Source organism: Mixophyes fleayi, chromosome 7 (assembly GCF_038048845.1).
Source record: "Mixophyes fleayi isolate aMixFle1 chromosome 7, aMixFle1.hap1, whole genome shotgun sequence".
In the NCBI taxonomy this organism is placed as follows: Eukaryota; Metazoa; Chordata; class Amphibia; order Anura; family Limnodynastidae; genus Mixophyes; species Mixophyes fleayi.
In genome coordinates this window covers 126,403,669-126,427,915 of record NC_134408.1, presented here as the reverse complement: position 1 = coordinate 126,427,915, position 24,247 = coordinate 126,403,669, and the positions used below count along the sequence as shown (strand labels likewise).

Sequence of the window (24,247 nt, the reverse complement as noted above, 5' to 3'; positions counted from 1 at the left end):
ATTTATGACACAGCGGAATCTTTTGTGTGTATATAATGTAAATCTCTTCTAGTGGCCGCATGTTTAACAATATTCCTGAAGGTGTTGGACAGTATAGCAGTATGTGTGGGCCACAAATTATTTTGATCCATGATCATCATCATCTATTTATATAGCGTCACTAATTCCGCAGCGCTGTACAGAGAACTCGCTCACATCAGTCCCTGCCCCATTGGAGCTTACAGTCTAAATTCCCTAATACACACACACAGACAGAGAGACTAGGGTCCATTTAATAGCAGCCAATTAACCTACTAGTATGGTTTTGAAGTGTGGGAGGAAACCCACACAAACACAGGGAGATCTTACAAACTCCACACAGATAAGGCCATGGTCAGGAATTGAACTCATGACCCCAGTGCTGTAAGGCAGAACTGCTAACCACTAAGCTACCTATGATAATAATTTGATCAGAAGAGTTATTCTTTAATGTGATTAGAAGATGGCCACAGTTTACTACTATCAGCTGTGTATTCATTCATCTTCAATCCATACTCGCCGGCAGCAGTCCCCCGTTCAGCCCAACCTTAAGGGCGGAATGGCTATATTGGAATTCTGTTCTGGCGCAGAGCAGACAAGAACTGCTTGTGTGCAGCGAGCTTTACTGTATTTTTCCCTCCCCTTCATCAGACTGGCTGTCCGGGACCGCCTTTATATATCATCACCATTAATATAGCGTCACCAATTCTGCAGCGCTCTATAGAGAATATTTGTCATTAACATCAATCCCTGCCCCATTGGAGCTTACAGTCTAAATTCTCTAACACACACGTGTATGCCCCAATATTGATGATATTATTATAATTTATTTATAAATTGCCACAATATTATGCAGTGCTGATATAATCATTCCCGTCAGGTTGTGCCTTATTGGAGCATTAACCTACCAGTGTGTTTTTGGACTGTGGAAACTAACGGAGAGAACATAGAAACTCCACACAGATAGCACAGATAGTGTTAACCATGTCTGTTAGGCCACTTACTCTGCACTACCTGTACACAGAGGAAGAGAGCTTGATTTGTTCTTAGATTCTCGCCATATACTGCAAAATAAATGTTTTTAATAAATTATTTACCAATCACCAGCAAGACCTCTATTTCCTAACCCTGATACTAATGTGTAGCAGAATTAGGGAGCACACCATGCTTTTCATCAATGGATGGATTTCCTTTGTTGGATTTGAGGAGAAGTGTATGACCAGAAAGTGACTGATCTATAATGTTTTCCTCTGCACACCTTATTTACAGTGGAACTAAGCCTGAGAAAAATATTTAAACATATTGTAGAGGGAGGTGAGTTCTAATGTAATCATAAAATCATTTGCAATTTGCTTACTGCATGCTGCCATATTTTGGTGAGCCCATCCTTCTCAGTAAATAATCTGCAAAGTGTACTACAGGAAACATTTTACATCCCTCACCGACCACACAACACACTAGTGTCCACTTTGAGAAGAAAACAATGTCATCCTCCACTGTTTCTCATTTTTCGGAGGCAAGTTCCATTTAAAGTACCGTAGTCCATTTATATAATCTATATATAACTATTGTTATTTCTGTGAGTACATTGATCAACACATTTATACTTCTGTATCACATGGTGCCACACTCTACCCAAGTGTCCTTTATAAGAGCAGTCTGCATGAGGCCCCTTATGTTTCTATCATCATCATCACCATTTACTTATATAGCGCCACTGATTCCACAGCGCTGTACAGAGAACTCATTCACAACAGTCCCTGCCCCATGGGAGCTTACAGTCTAAATACCCTAACATACACAGACAGACAGACTAGGGTCAATTTTGATAGCAGACAATTAACCTACCAGTATGTTTTTGGAGTGTGGGAGGAAACCGGAGCACCCAGAGGAAACCCACGCAAACACGGGGAGAACATACAAACTCCACACAGATAAGGCCATGGTCGGGAATTGAACTCATGACCCCAGTGCTGTGAGGCAGAAGTGCTAACCACTTAGCCACCGTACTGCCCATGACAATAAATGTAATCTGTGCCTTACAACACCCTCCTCTTAGTAGGGTAGGGGATACGTTATCCTATAAATATTGCCAGCAAAAAAATACATCACAATAGAATTTAATTAACAAATGTTAATCAAGCTTGTAGTCATAGAACTCGCTTTTCCTACCCTAATTTTTATCCAAGTTTATTAAATAATTTGACCACGAAATATACTGCATTGGAATCTCTAAAAATAAGTACACATTGAAAATTATTGAAAGGGATTCTACTGCATAAACATATATACACATATGGATATCCCCTTTAATTTTACTTTTAGCAAGGAATCAATACAGCAGCTCCACTTGTATTAAAATAAAAGTACCCCAATATTAGTACAATAAAATATTGTTAAAAAATGTGATTTACTTCCTCAAAGGAAAACATGTTGAGGTTTGATAGCATGTAATATCTTATGCCCTTATCACTTACAGTCAGATCTGTTAATCCATGAAAATATCTTTCTTTTCTGTTTTAGATTCTGTAAAAGACACAGAGTAAAGTCCAGCTCGTGTGCCCCCTCTGTGCCCCAGGATCTACTGGTGATGTCTGAACTGGTTATTCCTCGCTTCATCCTTTATCTTATTCAATACTTAAGAGATGGTTACAATGAGCCAGGTATGTGTAAATGAGAAGTAGACTAAGGGGTATATTTACTAAACTGCGGGTTTGAAATAGTGGAGATGTTGCCTATAGCAACCAATCAGATTCTAGTTAAAATATAGTACATTCCACAAAATGACAGCTTGAATCTGGTTGCTATAGGCAACATCTCTACTTTTTCAAACCCGCAGTTTAGTAAATTTACCCCTAAATGAGCTTCAGGTGCCGGCTTGGCAATCTGAGGACCTGTATCTTATTATAATTCTCTATTAACAATGTGAAATGTAAAGATGAGTCTGAATGTTTAATACTAGCTGATTTCTGTCTAAAATTGACATCTGTTCTATCCAGGAGTTAAAAGTGAGTGGTCATCTCACCTAAACTCCCCAAGACAAGTATGATGTACAAACAATCCTCCTTTTAATGATTCAGTAGTGAACAAATGTAATGAAGTGTTACTGTGCATGAATCAGCATGATATCAAACTGCAGGCTATAAACTCTCAGACAACCACAAACAAAAGTCAAGTGTTGCTGCACATATGAGAACATGTGTTGCAGACAGTCAAGCAAATATTTGATTAGGGAACTCTCATCCCCTTATTCCAGTAAGAAGAGCCGGATACTTCTTGCGTGCACCTGATGTTCACCTTACCCGCAAGGGTCTAGTTACGGGAGGGAGCTGGGAGATTGCACCAGGGTGACTTTAGCGTTCCATTCCAATGCACGATTACAGATGAAAAAGCCACTTATAATTGAATCTCTGCTCCGGTGCTGAAACTAATAATGGTCTTATTAGTATATCGATACAGCCATATGATGTGTTTCATCCCTGACAGGTGACTTTTTCAAAAAGCTTTGTATCGACTATTATTACTGGAATAAGGGGATGAGAGCTCCCCAATCAACTATTTGCTTCACCGTCCGCCAACATCAGATGGAGAGGTTGTATTTTGCAGTCTGACACGTTCTCATATGTGCAGTAACACTTGACTTTTATTAGTGGTTGTCTGAGAGGTTGTACGTCTGCAGCTTGATATCATGCTGATTCCTGCACAGTAACACTTGATTATATTTGTTCACTACTGAATCAATAAAGGGATTGTTTGTCCATCATACTTGTCTTGGGGAGTTTAGGTGAACTGGCCACTCGCTTTTAACTCCTACAAGTTTCAACACCATCTATTGATACTTATTGACTTTGAGACTTTGTTAGCTCTAAAAATCCACATTTGGTCTTCCTGAAACATTTGTCTTTGTGCACATACATATTTAATACAATACTTCTATTTTGCGCATATATTTCTACTGATTCTAATTTGTCTTTATGCATACATTTTATTAATAGGTATATTATATATTGACTTTTTCTGATGTTATATGCTTTTAAATCAAGCAAAATGTTATTGCTTTTTGTTTTTCTTTAACAAACACAAGAAAAAAGTCCAAAACATTAGGCTAGAATAACAAACTAAAACCCATGCAGGGGCACAAGCAGTGTCATATGATTATGAATAACATAATCAAAATGCATTATATCTCAGAAAATAAAGACAATCCATGTGAACTGCCTAAAATACAAGATGCAATGAGGAAATAAAACAGCAATATTGACAAAAGATACAAAAAACATTGACCGTAATAGTAAAACCGGCTGGGTGCCTGCTCCAAACACAACATTAGGAAAGCTCCACCTCCCTCAAATATTCTGTAACATAAGGGGACGTTCTCTATCTATACCAGATCTTTTCATATTTATAATTTAGGTTCCTAGTAGTGTACATGAATCTCTCATGGCCTACTGTTTCATTAACAAGATCAATCCAATTTCTCATGGTCGGGCCCTCGGGAGCTATCCACTTCCTAGCGATGACCACTTTTGCCAGCATAAGTATAGTATTAATAAGCAATCTAATAAGCTTATGAATGTTCTTGTCCAGCCCCAAACCAAATATACATAGTCCTGGCGTAATGGCAGGCACTCCCACCACCAATCGACTTATACAAACCCCCACTTCTCTCACACTTAGGACACAGAACCAATTGACCCCCACTAAATTTAGCGAGCCGGAGAGGAATGTGTTATATGCCTTAAATTAATTTTTGTGCAAACCAGGACTTTAGAACCTTTATTCTGCCATATTCAATATTGGCGATATTATTTGTTGTAAATGATGGTTTTAGGGGCCCCTAATTGTTTGTTATAGATATAAAGGTCTGCCTTATACTGGCTGTTAACATGTTGCATGTGGGAGGTCTTGCAGATTGTAAGGTTTTGTACTTTGGCTTGTACAGCACTTCTGCTCTGTCTTAAAACCCATCCAACATATTATTTATATAGCTTCTACTTCCAGTGCGGAAAATGAACAGTCTGCAAGGGAAATGTGATTATTGAAGTGGCACTGTAGTTATCTTGAAATTATAATAAAGTAAGGAGAATGTTTGTCACATGAATTTTTTGTGGAACACCATGAGATCGCTACTTCCCACCCGACACTTGAGTCATGAAACTGTAATCTATACTCACATGATCGCAGAATGGAGATAAGTCCATCCAGCGGCACAGCTCTGCCTGTTTAGGCGCTAAAGATGGATAACGTTACCCTCTACCCGCCATCGCCCCTACCCCTGGGCCTGTTGTACCCCTCTTTGTACTGTAGAATATTTAACTGCCCCACCTGAATTGTAACTTTTCCACAGTGGCAAATCTGGGCCTGATCCTACAGATTTATGCTTAATTAGTGGTGTTATATAAATAGCTGCTGATGATGATGATCCCTTATCACCAGCTCCATAATGGACTGTGTTTGTTATTTTCAGTGGGTGACATAACTACAGGCTGCACGTGGTATTGCCCATTCTTTGGGATTCCGCCAATATCTGCAATGATTTGGACTGCCAGTTCATCTTTGTTCTAATTGGCAGCAAATTGCAGTATGTATGGCCCCGAAAAGAGAGCCAATCCAATCTGTATCTAAGGATGGTAGATATAGTCGGACAGTGCCTACATCTGTGTATGTGGCCATTGTCGGGCTGTGCTAATGCTGTCCTCGGTTTCTTGAAGTCCCGCGAGTTCGGCGTCTTCAGCGCTTAAATTTAAAGCGGCGCTGCCTTGTGAAGGCACCGAACTCGCGGGACTTCAAGAAATCAGAGGTTAATACATTTACCCCCTGGTGTGTTACAGCCAGACACCTGGATCTTTCAGATTTGCCCGTACACATGTATGTATGCCAGGCTGAGCTGTTGGGTTGCCCAGTGTTAGGGCATCTCTTAGTGTGTGTTTTTGGAAGGTAAAAGACTTTCTCATTTTACCTTATTTATTTTACCTGTGTCTCAATGAATGCTACCTGTACATACTACATATATTGCAAAGTATTGATTTTAAGAATGTAAATACACCGTATAATATAACTAGTGTGTGTAATAAACATGGCTGTACAAACTTGTGGGTAGTCAGAGATATTTACATTGCTATTTTATCTCTCTAAATAACAATTTCAAACCCATCCACGACCCACTTGCAAGCAATGCTCTAGTGCAATATTATATTAGTTACAAGGTGGGAACTACTTAAAAAAAACAAACCCAAAAAAACACATTTTTGTTTGGCTCTTCTTGCGCAGTTAAACAAAGTTAGGATAGTCTCTGAGTGATGCCCTATTTATGTTTCGTTTTGGTAATGGCAAGCTAATATTCTCCCATTTTCAGGCATCCTTGTTTTTATGCTGCTGCATGCCATCTAATATTACTGTAGCAGAATGCGCAATATAACTTCTGTTAAGAAATATTGTTTTGGAGAGCAATTAAAGTGTGCAGGAAAAAATTCTACAAATTGTTTAAGCAAAAAAAAATGTATATAGAATTATTTTATCTTACGGAGAAACTAAGCTTTTTTAAAGCTGGCTACACAAGTGCCGTTTTGGCTCTTATTGACCAAATTGGCAGACAATTGCCAAAAATACCTGCAGAAAGTTGTTTTACATGTTTATACTTTAATTCATTTTTTTAAAATCTTGTATTATGCAACTCTAATTACGTGAGCAATGTTATCTTAGAATGCAGATCTAAGTGTCAACTGGTAGAGCAAGCCAAGATATAATTTTCACTAGACTCATTATACTTTGTGTATAGTTTAAAAATAATGCAGAATGTTTTACAAGATGCTGTGCCTAAACGTCTATTATTATAATGTTTTCTTCTTTTCATTCCCAGAATCTTTTTTTTTTTTTTGTCTACCGTGGTTACTCTGTAATTCAAATCCTCTTTTAATGCTCCTAGATTCAGCATCTGACAAAGACCTCCAGAAGACACTTCAGACACTGGATCCCCAGATCTCCTTCCTGGAGGACCTAACCAAGATGGGAGGAGCAATGAGATCCGTCCTCACCCAAGTTCTCACCAATCAGCAATATTACAAAGACCTTTGCTCTGGTAAGAGTTGCTCTGGCGAGAGGTCATGGAATGGCTTGTTCAGCTAGGTCTTATTAACAAACGCAGTTTGAATTCATCTGATATTTCTGACAATATTTGATACAGTAAGAACATACCACAAATTATGATTTGTGTTTTTTTTTGTTTTTTTTTTTATGAAATCTGCCCGCATAATTCTCCTGAGGTCGCCCACCCGCTCTGTGGCCAAATCCCAATTAGACTGTCATAGACTTTCACACTCTTTATCTGGGGACCTGTTCTGAACACTACTGCTTTCAGACAGCATTTGGCACTTTCTGGTTTAAAATGTATTTCTCCACCTGTCACTTTTCCCTTTTCCATTAGTTTAAACTCCTCATATGTGCATTGTTTTGTGTGTGGGTGTATTATATATAGAGTCATGAAATCTTGCAGATCTATTTGTCATTTGAGGACAAATGAAACGTTTGAACTTCTTATCTACTGGCTAACAGGGCTTACAGCATTGCTTTGCTTTTAACATATATGTGAATGTTACTTCTAGCTCTTTGGTAATTCATAAACAGTGACTTTTTAGGGTCTATGTACTAATGAGCTACAATAACAATCCTTATTTATCGCTGCAAATTGCAGAGATACATAATAAAATACCGCTGTTGTTTACCATGCTGGGGCTGCTCTGGGAGCCCTGGTGAAGAGCCCCTCTTCCTCCACAAAGTATTTTTGCTGTTCAACGGCAGAATGGAGATCTATGGAAACGTCTGCACATACGCACAGTGATTTGACCCAGCGGGGGATCGATCAAAGCTTTTCTGACTTTACTGGACCCCATTAACCCCTGATATGGCATTAGCTTGGGATGAAAAGCAAAGCTTTTTGTCACTTCATAAGTTACTCAGATCGCAGTTCTATCGAGTTCTACGGGGACTGCGGTAACCAATGAAAAATAGGTTATTGCAGGAGAAACAAAGGGGAGGTCCCTGAAAGTCATTCCCTGGAGAATACTGCTGATTTCTCTGGCATTTTGGTGTTATTTGAGTTTGATAAATAGATCCTTTAGTGCTTGTGGTCCTTAGTACTTGTGTAGGTGGATAAGTTTGCTTCAGGCTACATTAGGTGTAGTTTAGTGGTGAATGTATATATAATACATATTATAGATGGATAGATATATCTATTGCAGCAGCGGCTACTTCTTTTTTTGGAGAACCTTCTGAAATAACGTAAAATAATAATATTTGTACGCGGTTTTCAACCTAATTGGATCCATGTGGGAGCCACAATCATTCTGAATACTGAAACTCTCATTGGATTTGATTGGGACTGTGGTAGAACATCCGATTAGCCCATGACCCTCACCTCACGAGTGATGTCATTAGCTGAACTGTAAGCCCTGCACTTGGAATATACAGATCTGTGTGCATCGATCTACATGGCCGTACTAGCTGTTGTGTGATCAGGCTTAACCACTGCATTACAGCTCATCTCTGTTACCTTTCTGCACAATGATCAGATCACTTCCATCTTCCCTTTACTGTTCTATGGCCTCACGCTTACAGCCAGCTAGTGTGTTCAGGCAGCTGGGGCCATTCTCAGGTGAGACAGAAATGAGGAACTGGAGAAGGTTCTTAAAATAGAACAAGGCAGTCTGGATAGGAGAGCACAATCTAGGATATTCCACGTATTAAAGCAACGTGTGAACGTATAGTGCATCCACAATCTGCTAATGATGACAAGGTGCTAACACATTTAGAAATACTCCACAGTAAACATATAGAAAGCAGCAAGACTCCACTCTCAGTTATTCTGATTTAGCTCTCAGGGTTTTTATAGCACAGTAGTTAACCCATTACTGCCAGTGCTTAGACGTTTTTGTCAGTTTCATATTCCATATTTAAAGTTCAGCCGTACATCATCGTGTGAGCTATGTCTTTTTATGAGAGCTTTGATGAGTCTATAAAACTGTTGTGGAACATGGGTTTAGCTCTCCATGCTACTCTTATAGGAATCAGCTCTTTCTTTTTATCTAATGAAGTTACCGAATTGCATTTTCTTGAATGTTTTTCCTTTTGTTACCAATTTAAGGGGTGATTACTGGCAGGTGCCTCACTTGTATTTATTTTTTTGGGCTCTTTCCCTGTCAATGTAATTGGCAGATACTGTTCTTATACTTTCACTCTGGGTGCTTGTTTTATTGGTGTACAGCCTTTTACATTCTGGAGGTTACAGTCTGTATTCTGGTGCGAGTAAAGGAAATATAGAATACAATTATAGGTTGTATTGCAGATTGTGTGTATAGATAGAGATAGATATCTGTATATCAGCAACATTTATTTATAGAACGCCAGCAAATGTCGTAGTGTACAGTAATAAAACACAGTAATAAAATATATATTTTTCTTTACCTGTTTTTAAATGATAGTGCAGATAGATTAGTATAATATTTACTAATATCCTCCTCTGTATACAAGACATACACACTGTTAAATAACTTGCTCTTCCCTGGCTGAGATATTTTCAGGAGCATGAAGTCATAATGTTTATAGCAGTCACTTGATCAACAAAGGCAGTCCTTGTTCTTGTGGTTCCAGTAATATTGGTTCAACAACACAAGCACTAGGATTATACCTAGTAAACAAATATATTTGGACATTCCAAATAAGAGATTGGCCTGCACTGGTATTGACCACTGAGGATCCTCATTTATGGTTACTAATTTACAGTGTTTTGCATTCTCGCTTTACCTAGTTATTTGCTTTTGAAATACCATTCAGATTAGTAGTGTGTTGCAGATGAGGCTGATCTGAAGACTTGCTGTTACATGTTTTATCAGAACACTGATTGTTTTTTCAGATTTGTTGTGTATAAATGCAACATAAAGTAATCAAAGTATACAAATCCTCTAAAATAATAAGTTTAAGTAAACCGACAACACCCTAGGTGCCTTGGGACTCCAGAGCTTCCACTTTGGTATATACAACAACACAAACACGCTTCCTTGATTTCTTAATTATATACCTATTTCAGTGGTCTTTGGTGATACTTTAATTCTTGCAGAAATTATGGGTTTTCTTGAAATAGTCCTCCAATTAGGTGTGATTAACTTGTTTTAGGGATTGAGTGCAGTAAGGACAATACAGTAAATGTCACTGACCTCTGCACTCACACACCAATATATAATGGTGATTTAGACCTGGAAGAGGGGTTGCCGGCTTTCTGATTTCATACAGATATGTGCACTAATAAATTAACAGATAAACATAATGTAAAAATATATTTTTCAGAGATTAGTTCTACTCTTTTTTTTTTTTTTTGTGCTCTTTATATCTTAATGAATAACATCTTTGTGGGTATATGTGTGGTAAAGACAGGTTGCTGCTATAATGCAAATTGAAGTGCCAGAAATCTGTCAGGTCCTCTGTGCGGTGTGTAGGAGGTTGGCTGAATGCTGTAAATCTTTAGCTACATGCCAGATCAGAGCATTTTCCTTGCTCGTGTAGGAAGTTCTAAAGCGTCTTCATTAAGAATGTTCCTGATTTTGAGGTTTCCAAGAAATTGTGACTGCTGTAGCAAAATCCCTTGTTTATTATCTAAAGCTGCCACACAAGGGTCTATTCTTCTACTTGGCCCAAGTGCTGGGCATTAATATCGTTGGTAGTTTAGCGCTCAAGATCATGTCCGGATTGCAACGGGACCTGTTAGTGTGGTTGGAAGATGTCTACATACGAAAATAGTAATCCTCTACCAGTGGTCATTTTCTAACTGCATTTACCAACACGCCTGATTTTGAGTTGTTCGTTTCGACTAGATCATTATTAGATACCATGCTTATTTTTGAGATAAACGCTTTGTGTGGCATATTTATAGGAATCCTAGTTAGTTTTTTTTTGTTTTTTTTTAATAAAAATTGTTTAATGAACACTGCTTGTGCTTTCATAATTGACTGTAAATTAGTAATATTATTCCATGTTAAATATTTATATTCAGTCTCACTTCTTGATCAGGGTATAATGCAGAACCCAATACTCCCAGCACCTCTCCTTTTGATCTATGCTGTGTACCATCCGTTTAGAGCACCTATGTCAGTGATGGCTAACCTCTGACACTCCAGGTGTTGTGAAACTACAAGCCCCAGCATGCTTTGCCAGCTATCAGCTAGTTATCTACTGGCAAAGCATGCTGGGACTTGTAGTTTCACAACAGCTGGAGTGTCACAGGTTAGCCATCACTGACCTATGTCCTCAAAATGGGACCTGGAGCCCCCTAGTGACTGAACAGAGACAATTAGAGCCGCTGTTCAATTGAACAATTTATTGCTTATATTTTTGCCTTGTGTTCTCAGATTGTTTTGAAGATCGGGTCTCCAGGTAAAACATCCCATACCTGTATAACCATCTGAGATGTTTTGTGACCTGTATAACAATCTCCGACGTCACTTTGGGTGTTCTGTGACCTGTATAAAAGCACTCGACCTGCAACCTTGACCTCCTCAGTGATTGCTAATACCTTTGTTTCACATTAGGGCGGCATTATCCTGTGTAGCTTTTAGTTTGCAGCTAACTAATCCGGTGTCGGTAATCTTATCTATTTGATGAATGATGATCGGAGCAGTTATTTCCTACATGTTCATTAAGTCATACATTGAGAATAGCTATTAACAAGTAGACTGTGGCTGCATTATTTAAATGATTTAGTGGGCCTTGCAGTGTATGTAGCTCTAGTATAAGTAAATGTTGCAAAGCCTCCTCTTCTTACCGCCGGACATTTCACAGAATGAGGTGGTCTATAGCACAAGTCAGTGTCCTAGTGATTGGCATTGCTGGCATGGTTAGAAGCGGCCGCTGTTTAGAACGTACAGCTACAATTCTGTGAATGGTGACAAGTGAGTGTGGCTGGGTCCCCGCTACAGCCACTCCCTATATTTGGAAAAATACTGCATGGTGTGCTGTATGTTTATATCTGAATACACCGCTATGCTATAGTACACTCCATATGAGGTCCTTTTTAAAGGTAGAGCTGTTTCATTGTAGTGAAAATATCCTGTATGTTTGTTTTTAGGTCCTTCTGAAAATGCATCCGGGCAGAGTCATGAAAAGTACCTTATTGCCCTGAAGGGATCTGGTCTGGCTTTTCCTGAAGAGAAACCTCCCAGTGGGAATCCAGAGCAGTTGCCAGATGCAAGTACATTACCCGTACAAGGTCCGTTTAATATTCCTGCGCCGGAACGTGATGAATCTTTCCATTTTTCTTTTATGCAAACTAAATAATGACTGTTCTGAACACACCACTATAACATCCATTTATTCGCAGTAGCACCCCCATATCTAATAGCCAGCCAGTGCTGCTGTCTTCTGTGTACATTTACCAGGAGAAGCTCTATGTGAGCGAGCAGATGACTCTGTGTATAACATTACGCTCCTGCATATGACACTGTAAACCTAGCACAGAGGTTGTGATGGCTGTCCAGGACACATTAATCACAGTACACTGCTGCTGCGTCCAAGTCATGGCATACTGCTGTACTGTAGTATATTTTGTAGCACAGCTTGTGAATGCATGGAGACAATATGACAAAGGCCAAAGTAATATAACCAGTTTCTTTGACACTAGTATGAGTCCCCTACCTCTGTTTAAACTATTCTGTATCTATATTCTACTTCAAGTCATATATGTGAAGTTATTATAGACAGTGGTGCTAGAAAGATTGTGAACTCTTTGGAATTTTCTGAATTGCTGCATAAATGTGATCTTAAATGTGTTCAGATCTTTATCATCAAGTAATAAAAACAGATAAAGAGAACCCACTAAATCAAATAACACACAAAAGGATTTACTTTCTTATTCATTTGTTGATCAAAATGACTCAACATTACATTTCTTTGTTGGGAAAGACCTGATCAGCATACCAATTCCTGCGTACACACTGTACACATTTTACATGATTTACTGTTCGATTTGTGATTTTTGTCTGACGTAACCATCAGTTCAAAAGATGGTGACTACATACGCAGTGTACAGATCTATGCCATCCCTGCAGCAATATGCTAAATTAATTTAAATGCAGAGCCACAAACATACAGCCAGAAACCGGAAATATCATCATCATCATTTATTTATATAGCGCCACTGATTCCGCAGCGCTGTACAGAGAACTCATTCACATCAGTCCCTGCCCCATTGGAGCTTACAGTCTAAATTCCCTAATATACACACACACACACACACAGAGACACTTTTTTATTAGGAACATCTTTTTTCAATAAAAAAGAGGGCATTACAGAGTATCAAGAGGTTAATCCGAAGCAGATAACACGTGTTTACATACAGCAGGACACACAAACACTCTCATGGTTTCCTCATATTCGTAAGACAATTGTACATTTATCTAGTATGAGGATTCATGCATCTGATGAGAGAAAAATACACTTGCTTAGAAATACCATTCCATATTCATATATCACTAAAACTGGAGTGGAGTTTGATTATGATATAAAGCCCACGGAGGAGCCCCTCAGCAGAGATTAGGGTCAATTTTTGATAGCAGCCAATTAACCTACTATTATGTTTTTGGAGTATGGGAGGAAACCGGAGCACCTGGAGGAAACCCACGCAAACACGGGGAGAACTACAAACTCCACACAGATAAGGCCATGGTCGGGAATTGAACTCATGACCCCAGCGCTGTGAGGCAGAAGTGCTAACCACTTAGCCACCATGCTGCCCCCAATATCATCATCGCCATTCATTCCATTGTTTAGCTTTGTGTGTGTACGTTCGGCAACTCCATTCACTCTTGTTACAATTTATTGAAATATAATAATCACCGCTTCAAATAAATGAAAGGCTCGTGTTTTGTTGGTTCTCGCCTTGGCAAAACAGCACGTGGAAAGCGTAAGAGACAACATCATAAATTTCAATATGCTCACCCAGAGTTGTCGCTCATGATGGGGGAACTATCGGCAGAATTGTCTGACATGATCATGAGTACGTCCGCACTGCAGAATTGGTACAACATCGTTCAATCTTTTATAGAGATTTTTAGTCTGGTTATAAAATCAAATCAAACGATTCCATGTGCTTTGGGACGATAAAACATGCTTGTTGGAGTGTATACACTAATGTGATATCGGACCTAACAGTCGTTTATCATGTGATTGGCACAATAATCTGGTGAACCTATAGTGTGTACCTAACTTTAGTGTTGATCAGTCTTGCACATCTGCTTGGTGGAATTTTGGCCCATTTCTCCTTACGGAACTGCTCTTTTTACAGGTCTGGCTTAGTCATTCCTTACATTGGATTGGTGAAGCCCAAAGTCTCGAGAAATCATTTGTGACCTTTTCCAGCCTGATGAGCATCGGCAATTCTTCCCCCGCCCCCAACCCCCCAGGAGTCTGTCACAAATCTGCTTTGATCGATGCTTGGCATGCGTTCACAAGCTTGTGTGGTGAAGGCCAATCTTTGGTACTGAAATTAAACAGGGCAGTGTCACCTAAACTTTATCTATTTTTATAACTTAGATGAAGATCTGAATACATTTAAGGTTTATCCAGAAATTCCACAAATTGTAAAGGGTTCACCAACTTTCTAGCACCTCTGTATGAATTATGTAGGTAAAATGTATGTTGAAGTCTCATACTGTCCCTCTAGTGCATCTTGGTGTAATCAGTATGTGGGTTATCATCATCAGTTATTTATATAGCACCACTAATTCCGCAGCGTTGTACAGAGAACTCATTCACATCAGTCGCTGCCCCATTGGAGCTTACAGTCTAAATTCCCTAACATAGACACAGACAGAGAGAGACACTAGGGTCAATTTTGATAGCAGCCAATTAACCTATTATGTTTTTGGAGTGTGGGAGGAAACCGGAGCACCTGGAGGAAACCCACACAAACACAGGGAGAACATACAAACTCCACACAGATAAGGCCATGGTTGGGAATTGAACTCATGACCCCAGCGCTGTGAGGCAGAAGTGCTAACCACTAGGCCACTGTGCTATCTTTATCATATCCCACAGCTTGTAGCCACTGTCTAAAAGTCTTCATGCATAAAAAAGATAAAACTTATATAGACCGTAATATGTACTGCGTTTGTACAGAACACTTCCATTATAAACAAAATATATCTTTTGCAGAAATTGCAGGCGCAAAAGTCACAACAGCACAGTCTGATTCTTCTGATGAGGTAGGTGAATAAACCCTTTAAGCGAATATGTATTGATCTATCTTGGGCCGTCACTGTTGTATAGACATGAGACTGGGTAACGTGAATGAGAATCATTTAAGGAGTTCCATAGAGGCACAGGACAGTGGGCCTGATTCATTAAGGAAAGTTAATAAAAAACAATTTGAGTAAGCAGTCCCCTGGACAAAGCCATGTTATAATGCAAGGGGTGCAAATTAGTTTTCTGTTTTGCACATAAGTTAAATACTGTCAGTTTTTTCATGTAGCACACAATAGTGGATGGCTTAGTTGTACACTGAAATTTAAAGTTGATATTTGTGTGTTACATGAAAAACAGACAGTATTTAACTTATGTGCAAAACAGAAAACTAATTTGCACCCCTTGCATTGTAACATGGTTTTGTCCAGGAGACTGCTTATTCAAATTGTTTTTACTTAACTTTCCTTAATGAATCAGGTCCATTATCTTGTGCAAAAAATGTTTAGCCACATGATTGTATATTATCAGCACTATAAGTCCTGAGAGTGCTGGGCTTCTGTTTTACATATATAATATGTATTTTTTTTTTCTTTAAAAATGTTGAATAAGTACTTATTGGGGGAAATTCACTTCCCTGTGATGTGCCTCGGGAACCGTTGTGACAGCTCTCCATGGCCATGTATCTTCACTGTTCTTTCTTCGCACCTCATAGAGGCCCGCAGGAAAATCAGTGATGTTCAGGCACCGTAGTACTCAGAAATGAGCTCAGCCGGACACAGCGGTGATGTCCGGCAGCTCATCATGGGAAATTAAATTACCACCATTAAAGGAAACTATGAATTACCATTTTAACATGCACTTTCTTGTTACACGCAGTGAGCATGTGGATTACATAAGAGTTCCATAATCTTGAGGCAATCCCATTGTGTGTCTTATGTTGTATGAAATCCTGGCAGTGCTTAAGCAATAAGTACTAAATTACTGCTGCTTACAAATATGACACAAATCCACACTTGCCATTCAGTCCACCATGCTAGGCCATTAAAGCACATTCTGTATGATAAAGTATGGATTGTATAGATAAAAATTGTCTTCAGAATATATTATTGTTCTGATTTGTTACTATTATTATCTTGGATCCTAAAAAACACTTTTTAGAAAAGTCAAAGACAAAAAGTATTCACTTTGTTTCCGTTCCCGTTATAGAATATTTTCCATTCCCCGCTTTTGCCGCTATACAGTGATTTAAAAGTGAATCTTTGTTTTTAATGATCCTTTTGGGTTTTTGTGAGTGTGTTTATTCCTGAACAGTGAGACTGACAATAGTTATGTAAAGGGGCTAAATGTACTGTTTGTATTAATGTCCCAGGAGGACCAGGATGACAGAGCATCTGTAGGGAAACGAAAACGTGTGAAATTAAGCAGGAGCACCAAAGGTACGTGCACTTCACATGACCCTGCTGGCTTCTTAACCGGACCATCAGTCAGAACAAACATGTGAAATGTCAAATGTCTTGTGTTACACAGCTTGCAACACCCCAAACTGCAAGACGTTACCTTCGTGTTTTCTAACCCGTCCTTGTACATGCTCATGTATATGTTTTAAAAATATCTTTTTAACACGTTTTTGTATGTCATCTGGTCAGCCATGTCACTATGAATATTATAGATGCTGCTGAAGCTACACCGAGATAAGGGATATATGACTTGTAAAGATATATTGATACGGAAATATATTCTGGGGTTTCTTTTCCATTTGTTTAGCAACAACAGTAGTACAATTTTTGTTTTTGTTATTTTTTTATTATTATTGCAAACGAAAATTACTCTTTCGTCATATGTTCTTTATTACATCTGCATGAGAAAAACATAAATGCTAAATAGAATGACTTCTACTCCACAGAGCAAAGTATTTTTTATACAAATACAGAATAGAAGTTAATCTTCTTTAAAGAGCTTACATACTTTGCTGTTACTGGTCCTTTAAAGTGGAACTGTCACCTGCACACAACTAGACATTCAACAGATTTATGAACAGACGACATTTAAACACGTTACATTTATTGTGTCTTATAGCTGTATAGCTCCTGTTAAATTCACCTTTTTATATGCCTGAATGAAGTTAGCCCTCTTCTGGGCAAGTATCCGTATATTCATTATTATTCATGTTGTGCTGTAAGTCTTTCCGTGATGCTCTCTGTGACCATGTGCTGAGAACTGGCAAACATCTTACAGTTTGACTTTATCTCTAATTGCAAAGATGTTGTTTGTGTTCTAGAATCTTCAGTCTGCACCAACTATTAATATATGAGCAGTGTCCAAGTCATTATATAACTTAGCTGAAAGTAGGAAACCGAAAGGAGGAACAAAGTTTTATAGCTGATTTACTTTACGAATGGTACACATTAATAACTGTGTATTGTAATTAGGTTTCACTTATGTAGTACTTTTTATTGTATGATGTTTTCAGATTGCATAACAGGTCCACAGTAAGGCTCTAGGGAGGATGGTATAAAAGTGATCCTTTGTGAAGCTTACCCATGACATAATTTTTTTAAATATTTTTTTTTTTTTTTTTCCATTTTTGTTTTTGTGTTTTACATTTAAATTTTTTTTTTTTCCACAACAACAATAAAAATGAGGGTACAAATAAAAATAGGGATTAATTATACATTGCATTTCAGGTTTACATACATACAGTAACAGAGTGTCAACTGATCAAGTATACAACTATAACAGTACAGACAGAAGCGAAAAAGATAGTAATAATCAAAATTTGTAACATGTACGTTCTAGCTAGTAGACATTGTTATTGAACCAAGGTACCCAATAGGTTCCTTAAGGAATTCCAAGTTGTTGGTATTTTCCATTATATGGGAAGAGAAAAGAAGGGGGGAAGGTTCTCAGAGGAAAGAGAAAGGTGGGGTAAAAAGAGATGAAAGAAAGGTAAAGAGGTAAGACTCAATCCCCGACATCTAAATCAAATTGATCTTAATCAGCAGGACTGGATGTTCTCTTACAGACTACTTTCATAAGAGTGTCTCCAACCAATCCTTAGGACTTGTCCAAACAGTTTCCCTCCTTGCGTTCCAAAGAGTGCAGCTTGAAAATAACACATGAGAAATAGTACCGGCTACTTCTATTGATCATTTCCTTGCGTTTCTGTCCATACTGCCTAGTTCGTCGCGTCCTGTCTGCACAACACAAAGTGAGCAAAATAGAGATTAGTAGTTTTTTTACACTCATGTGAAGCAGCCCTTGGTGGTATATTATTATATTACTTGTGTTTTCCTGGGGGAGGTAGGGTTGTGGGAAGAAAAGAAGCATTTCCTGTTTTGAATGATCAAAATGCCACGTTTAATGGTATATTACACATTTACTTTCATTTGATACAGATCAATCTATTATGGATGTTTTGCAGCATAAATGTTTTCTAGAGGAGCTGCTATTTTGGACAGTGAAGTATGAATTTCCTCAGAAAATGGTCACTTTCTTGCTCAATATGCTGCCAGACCAAGATTATAAGGTAACTTGTCACACATTTCATTGTCCTGTTTGAACCAACATAGATCATTACATGCAGAATCTTCTTCAGTCAGTAGATCTCTCTTTCAGTCCTTCAGCAATGTGATTCTCCTATTCCTGCCCAAATGTCCCACACATAAATCTTGTCTGTTTGTGGGGTGTATATTGCACATAGGTCAGAAATTCATTCCTGCCACATCCACAGCCTTTCAGTATATGCACATTTTTCTTGCAGATTGCATTTACAAAGACCTTTGTACAGCATTATGCTTTCATCATGAAAACGCTGAAGAAGAGCCACGAGTCGGACACCATGTCCAACAGAATTGTACACATCAGTGTCCAGCTGTTCAGCAATGAGGAGCTGGCTCGCCAGGTGACTGAAGAGTGTCAGCTCTTGGACATCATGGTCACTGTGCTGCTTTACATGATGGAAAGTTGCCTTATCAAAAGTGAATTACAAGGTAATGTTCTGCTGGGAGGTGGCTTTGGCTTCAGGTATACAGTGATATAACATGGTGTAATCAAAGATCTGGGCTAGAGAAAATGAAGATATAACTGTGTCTGTCAGTAAATAATCAATGTTCGATCAGTTGGAATAAAGTATATTTTGTGTAGGACCCTATAGGTTTTCTTTAGATGAAATGCTCACATGAAAACCAACCAGAATAAAGCATTGTTTTCTGATTATTTTGCACCATTTAAATAAAAGCTGCCTTATTGCAGAATGTCCGATTATCCTGAACGTTTACAGAATGTTTCACAGCAAGTAATCTGTTTAATGTTCATTTAAATTTTTTTTTTCCAGATGAAGAAAACAGTCTGCATGTTGTAGTTAACTGTGGGGAAGCATTGCTGAAAAACAATACATATTGGCCGCTGGTTAGCGACTTTATCAATATTCTTTCCCACCAAAGTGTAGCCAAGAAATTCTTAGAAGATCACGGTTTATTGGTTACATGGATGAATTTTGTATCTTTTTTTCAAGGTGGGTACATTTCAGAGTTGTTTGTTCTTTTATCATGTCGATGTTCGTTGTTGCTCTATTTAGCCTAACTATTGTATGAAGGACCACTCTATATAATGAGTTGTAAAAGAAGATTTATTTTTCTCTATCCTCCTATTGGTGGTCACCGGGGGCATTGGGGTATAGAGTCGTGGTGATGGGCACTTTAACAACTTTGTTAACTAGCCCTAGCTCCTCCCTCTCTATACCCCACTTCTGGTATAGGTGGCAGTTTCAGTTTAGTGCCCGGTGAAATGGGCTGTTTTAGCCCGCTTCACTTTTATTTAATTTTGAAACAGAGGCCTCTGACACATAACAGCCGCATCGGCGGCTGTCACTGAGGGGCCGGCAGCTCTTGTCTGGAACGGGCAGCACACAGCACGGACAGCTGTGTGCTGCCTGGAGAGGGGGATTGGAGGTGCCGTGGAGGTACCTCCGCTGCTGTCCCCTGCTCCCAGCCACAGTCCCTAGCAAGGGCTGCACAGGAGCAGACACTCCCTCTGTCTGCACGCTTCACTATGCAGATGAAAGTAAGCAGCAGGTAATTGAAACCCTCTCTCAGCTTGGTGCTGTGAGGGGGTGGTGGTCGTGGTCGAAGGCACAGTGGGCCCCATGGGTGGCTGTCTCTTACTAGTGGCAGCTATTAGTATACTTGGGGTGCTCAGGTAGGGGTTACAGTGATGGTGTAAGCCCCTGCTAGGCATTGGATTGGTGTAGGGAGCTGCCAATCCAGTGCTGGGCCCTGGGGGAAGGTGCTTCTTCCCTCTCCCTGCACTTCCTCCCTAGTGGTATCTCGCTCCTCGTGTGCAGACACCAGAATAGACACCCATTTTTGAGCCCCAGCTTCTCCCTTCTCCGTCCCTTGTCTTGTAAGGTGACGGGTTGTGGGGTGTTTTTTTCACAGTGGTTTGTTCCTTAGACTGTTGGGGCTCTTTGGCTGTATAGCAGGCTCACTTTCTGTGCTTTGATAGTGTGCTGCTTGTCTTTTTCAGTGTGTTATTTCCCTATCTGTGTGTAAAATGTCCGATAGGGGGAGATCCTTGAGGATTAAGGCTGGGGTGACTTCTATGATGAAGTTCACCTCTGCCGTCTGTAACTGTTAAGTTGGTGTCTGGTATGGGCAGGCATGGGCACTTTGTGCGCAGCCTGCCAGTCTGGAGATTGCCATGTACGCAAGGGGGTTCTGGTTCCGACTCTGCATAGCCTGTCTCAACAATGACCAATATTGTGACTGTGCTTGCCCAGTTGGTGTGGTTTTAATCAGTGGGCGGTTCTTCTTCAAATCCCTTTGTCTCTAGGGAGTGGAGTGGATTCTGTTCCTGGTTCGCTTAGTCAGGGTCTGGCTGGACCTGTGGCTGTGGATTCTGAAGAACCGGCCTGGCTATGTGGTCTTGCGACCTCTGTACAAGCTTTGGTTTCTGTTTCTTCCTCTTTAGAGAGGATGTTGCAAATCCACTACACCATCCACCTCTCGTAAACGCAGGTGGGTGGCAGCGCCCCTGCAGGAAAACTAGTCTGATTCTGACTGTTCTTCCCAGCGGAGGGTGACATGGTAGATTCTGAAGTGGAGAATTCTTCTTTTGTGGAGGAAGTTCATCCTGAACATCAGAGTGTAGAGGCTTTGATACTGACTGTGCACCAGGTACTGGCAATTCCTGATTCGGTAGTCTCTGAGATTGCAAAGCCTTGTCTCTGTACATGGTGGACAACGACTTCTTTGTCTTTCCCCTCTTGTTCTCAATTGGAAGATTTGATTGGTGAGCCTTGGTCGTCACCAGATCGTAAGTTCCTGGTGTCCTGTCGGCTTCATTCTTGTTATCCCTTTCCCCCTGAGGTGCTCGCAACACGCCTACAACATGCCTCTCCAGTTGCAAGGCTGGCTAAGGTCACTACCATCCCTTTTCCCAACACAGCAGCTCATTAGGACAGCGTAGACTGTAAGGTTTAGGGTATCCTTAAGTCCATTTTCGTGCTCTGCGTCCGGCATCTAAATCAGCAGACAAGTAGTCGGCGTGACGGTCATTCTGGCCCTCTAGGATCTGCCGTGGTGGGAGCCCGTTTTCTTAGACTGAAACCACTGATCCCTGAATATATCTCCGATGTCTGGGTATGACGATTTATGGACCGGGAGTACATGATTGATCTCCTATGGTATCCTCCCAGGTGGTTGTTTTCCATGGGACTTCCCGTATGTCCAAAAAAGAGACTGGCTCTACAATTATCTGGCAGGGTCATCAGGTTTGCAGTTCAGTCGGATCACTACCAGTTCCAGGCACTTTCTTTTGATCACAAAGATCATGGCAGTCTTTGCCTTACTGTTGCGGTCCTAAGGTATTGCGATCATCCCTTATTCGGACTATCTTCTTCCAAATGCGGAGTCCCCGGTGGTACTCCTGTCCCATATCCAGGTAACAACCCAGACTCTGGAGTCTCACGATTGGATCCTCAACTTCAAAAAGTCCAAGTTGACTCCGGCCCAACAGATGATCTTTTTGGGACTTCTATTCAACATCCAATAGCAGCTGGTGTTCTTGCCTGTGGACAAAATTAAGGATTTACAGAGCATGGTAAGATCTCTTTTGGCTGCCAAACAGACCTCTGTACACTTCTGCACGAGTGTTCTGGGCAAGATTTGCTCAGTTTCATGCACAGGAATTCCAACTGGAACTCAAACTGAAACTTATCCCACCTGAATCTGTCCGGTCAGGTATTCTGTCTTTCTCCTCAGCTGCGTCAGTCATTCCTTTGATGGCTGCAGGGGCTAACCATTCTCAATCTAGAATTGGACCTTGATTGCAACAGATGCCAGCCTTCGGGTTGGGGTGCCATCTGTCTTCACACTCGGTTTCAGGGTTTTTGGACTCTGGAAGAATCCAAAATTACAATCAACGTATGGGAACTGCGAGCAGTGTTCCACGCTCTGATCAGGGCGCCACATTTGCTGCAGGGAAGGGCGGTGAAGATACAGTCGAATAATGTCATGGCAGTGGCATACTTTAATCACCAGGGTGGCACCAAGAATCCTTTAGCCATAAGAAAGATGCACAGGATCTTTTGGTGGATTAAATCTCACGTTCAGTCTGTCATGGCAATTTTCATCCCCGAGGTAGAAAATTGGGAAGCCGATTTTCTCAGCCAGCAGACTCTGCATCCCGGCGACTGGTCCCTGATGGTGTCTTTGTTGAACAACAAAATCCAGCTCTTCTGCTCCCGGGCCACAGATCCTTAGGCTGTCTCAGTAGACACCATGTCCATTCCTTAGCGGTTCCACTTAGTTTACCACTAGTAGCTATGCTTCCAAGAGTCTTTAAAAAAATAAAAAAGCGAGAGGGCATTCCGGTCATGCTGGTGGCGCTGAATTGGTTCGGAGGACTTGGGACACCGATGTTTTCCGTGATGGGCTGTCAGTCCAGACCTGTTAAGTCAAGGACCATTTTATCATCTCTGTTTAGAATGTCCGGCTTAATGGCGTGGCTGGCAAAGTCGCGATCCTTCGAGCTAATGGTTTGTCTGAGCGCGTGGTGCAAACCACCTTTGCCCTTGCAAACTGGGTTCAGCCAAAATGTATCATCATGTCTGGAGGACATATGTTGCCTGTGTGAAAAGAAAGGGTATCCTACCTCTTCTTTTTGGTTGTCGAGGTTGCTTATGCTCTTTCAAGATGGGCTGGATGCTGGTTTGCACCTTATTTCACTTAAGGGACAGGTGTCTGCTCTTTAGGTCTTCTTTCGAAGAAGACTTGCTATCATGCCTGATGTTAAAACTTTCAGGGGGTGCTTCATCTACAGCCTCCATATGTTCCTTCAGTACTGCCTTGGAATTTCAACTTGGTGCTAAATGCTTTACAGCATTCCCCATTTGGACACTTGGATTTAACTTTTTTGACTTGGAAAACTGTTTTCCTCTTGGCCGTCTCATCTGAGCTTGCAGCATTATTAAGCAGGTCTCCTTTTCTTATTTTTCTTGAGGATAGGGCAGATCTTTGAACTAAGCCTTCATTCTTCCCTATCGTGGTGTCAAAAGTCCACATAAATAAAGACATTGTCATCCCTGCTCTAAATAAGTGTCGGCCTTCGGAGTACAAAGTTTCTCGTCGTTCTCTGGATGTAGTCCGCGCTTTGTGTATGTGTGCAGGACTCAAGATGAGTGCAAGATGAAGATCTTTAAATTGAGATATATATATATATATATATATATATATATATATATATATATAATATGGAACAGGGCGCCACATAGTGTATTACCACAATAGTGGTAATGAGGAGTGTCAGCATTGGAGGCACTTGGCAGGGTTGGAGACATCAGCAGCTATAATCACCATTCTGGTTTTACTTTTACTCTGAGAGTTACAAAATACAATCTCAGTGTGAATCTATTTTATTACACTTCATTTTCTCTCACATTGTTGCTTAGTATATTGTGTGGAACCCTGTTCCTTTTATTCTTTTTGTAGATATTCCAGATTCACCG

At 40.1% G+C, this 24,247-nt stretch overlaps 1 protein-coding gene across 8 annotated transcripts in view; it reads left to right on the top strand.

Annotated features, from left to right (window-relative positions):
* The window catches only part of UBR3 (ubiquitin protein ligase E3 component n-recognin 3), a 112,821-nt gene that overhangs the window by 5,294 nt on the left and 83,280 nt on the right, over positions 1 to 24,247 (top strand). For all 8 annotated transcript variants that reach the window (XM_075180674.1, XM_075180673.1, XM_075180676.1 and 5 more), the window contains exons 2-9: positions 2,542 to 2,681; positions 6,944 to 7,096; positions 12,131 to 12,271; positions 15,214 to 15,263; positions 16,613 to 16,679; positions 18,639 to 18,769; positions 19,004 to 19,232; positions 19,577 to 19,756. In XM_075180674.1, the coding sequence (XP_075036775.1) occupies positions 2,542 to 2,681; positions 6,944 to 7,096; positions 12,131 to 12,271; positions 15,214 to 15,263; positions 16,613 to 16,679; positions 18,639 to 18,769; positions 19,004 to 19,232; positions 19,577 to 19,756 (1,091 nt within the window). The remainder of the gene's footprint in view (positions 1 to 2,541; positions 2,682 to 6,943; positions 7,097 to 12,130; positions 12,272 to 15,213; positions 15,264 to 16,612; positions 16,680 to 18,638; positions 18,770 to 19,003; positions 19,233 to 19,576; positions 19,757 to 24,247) is intronic.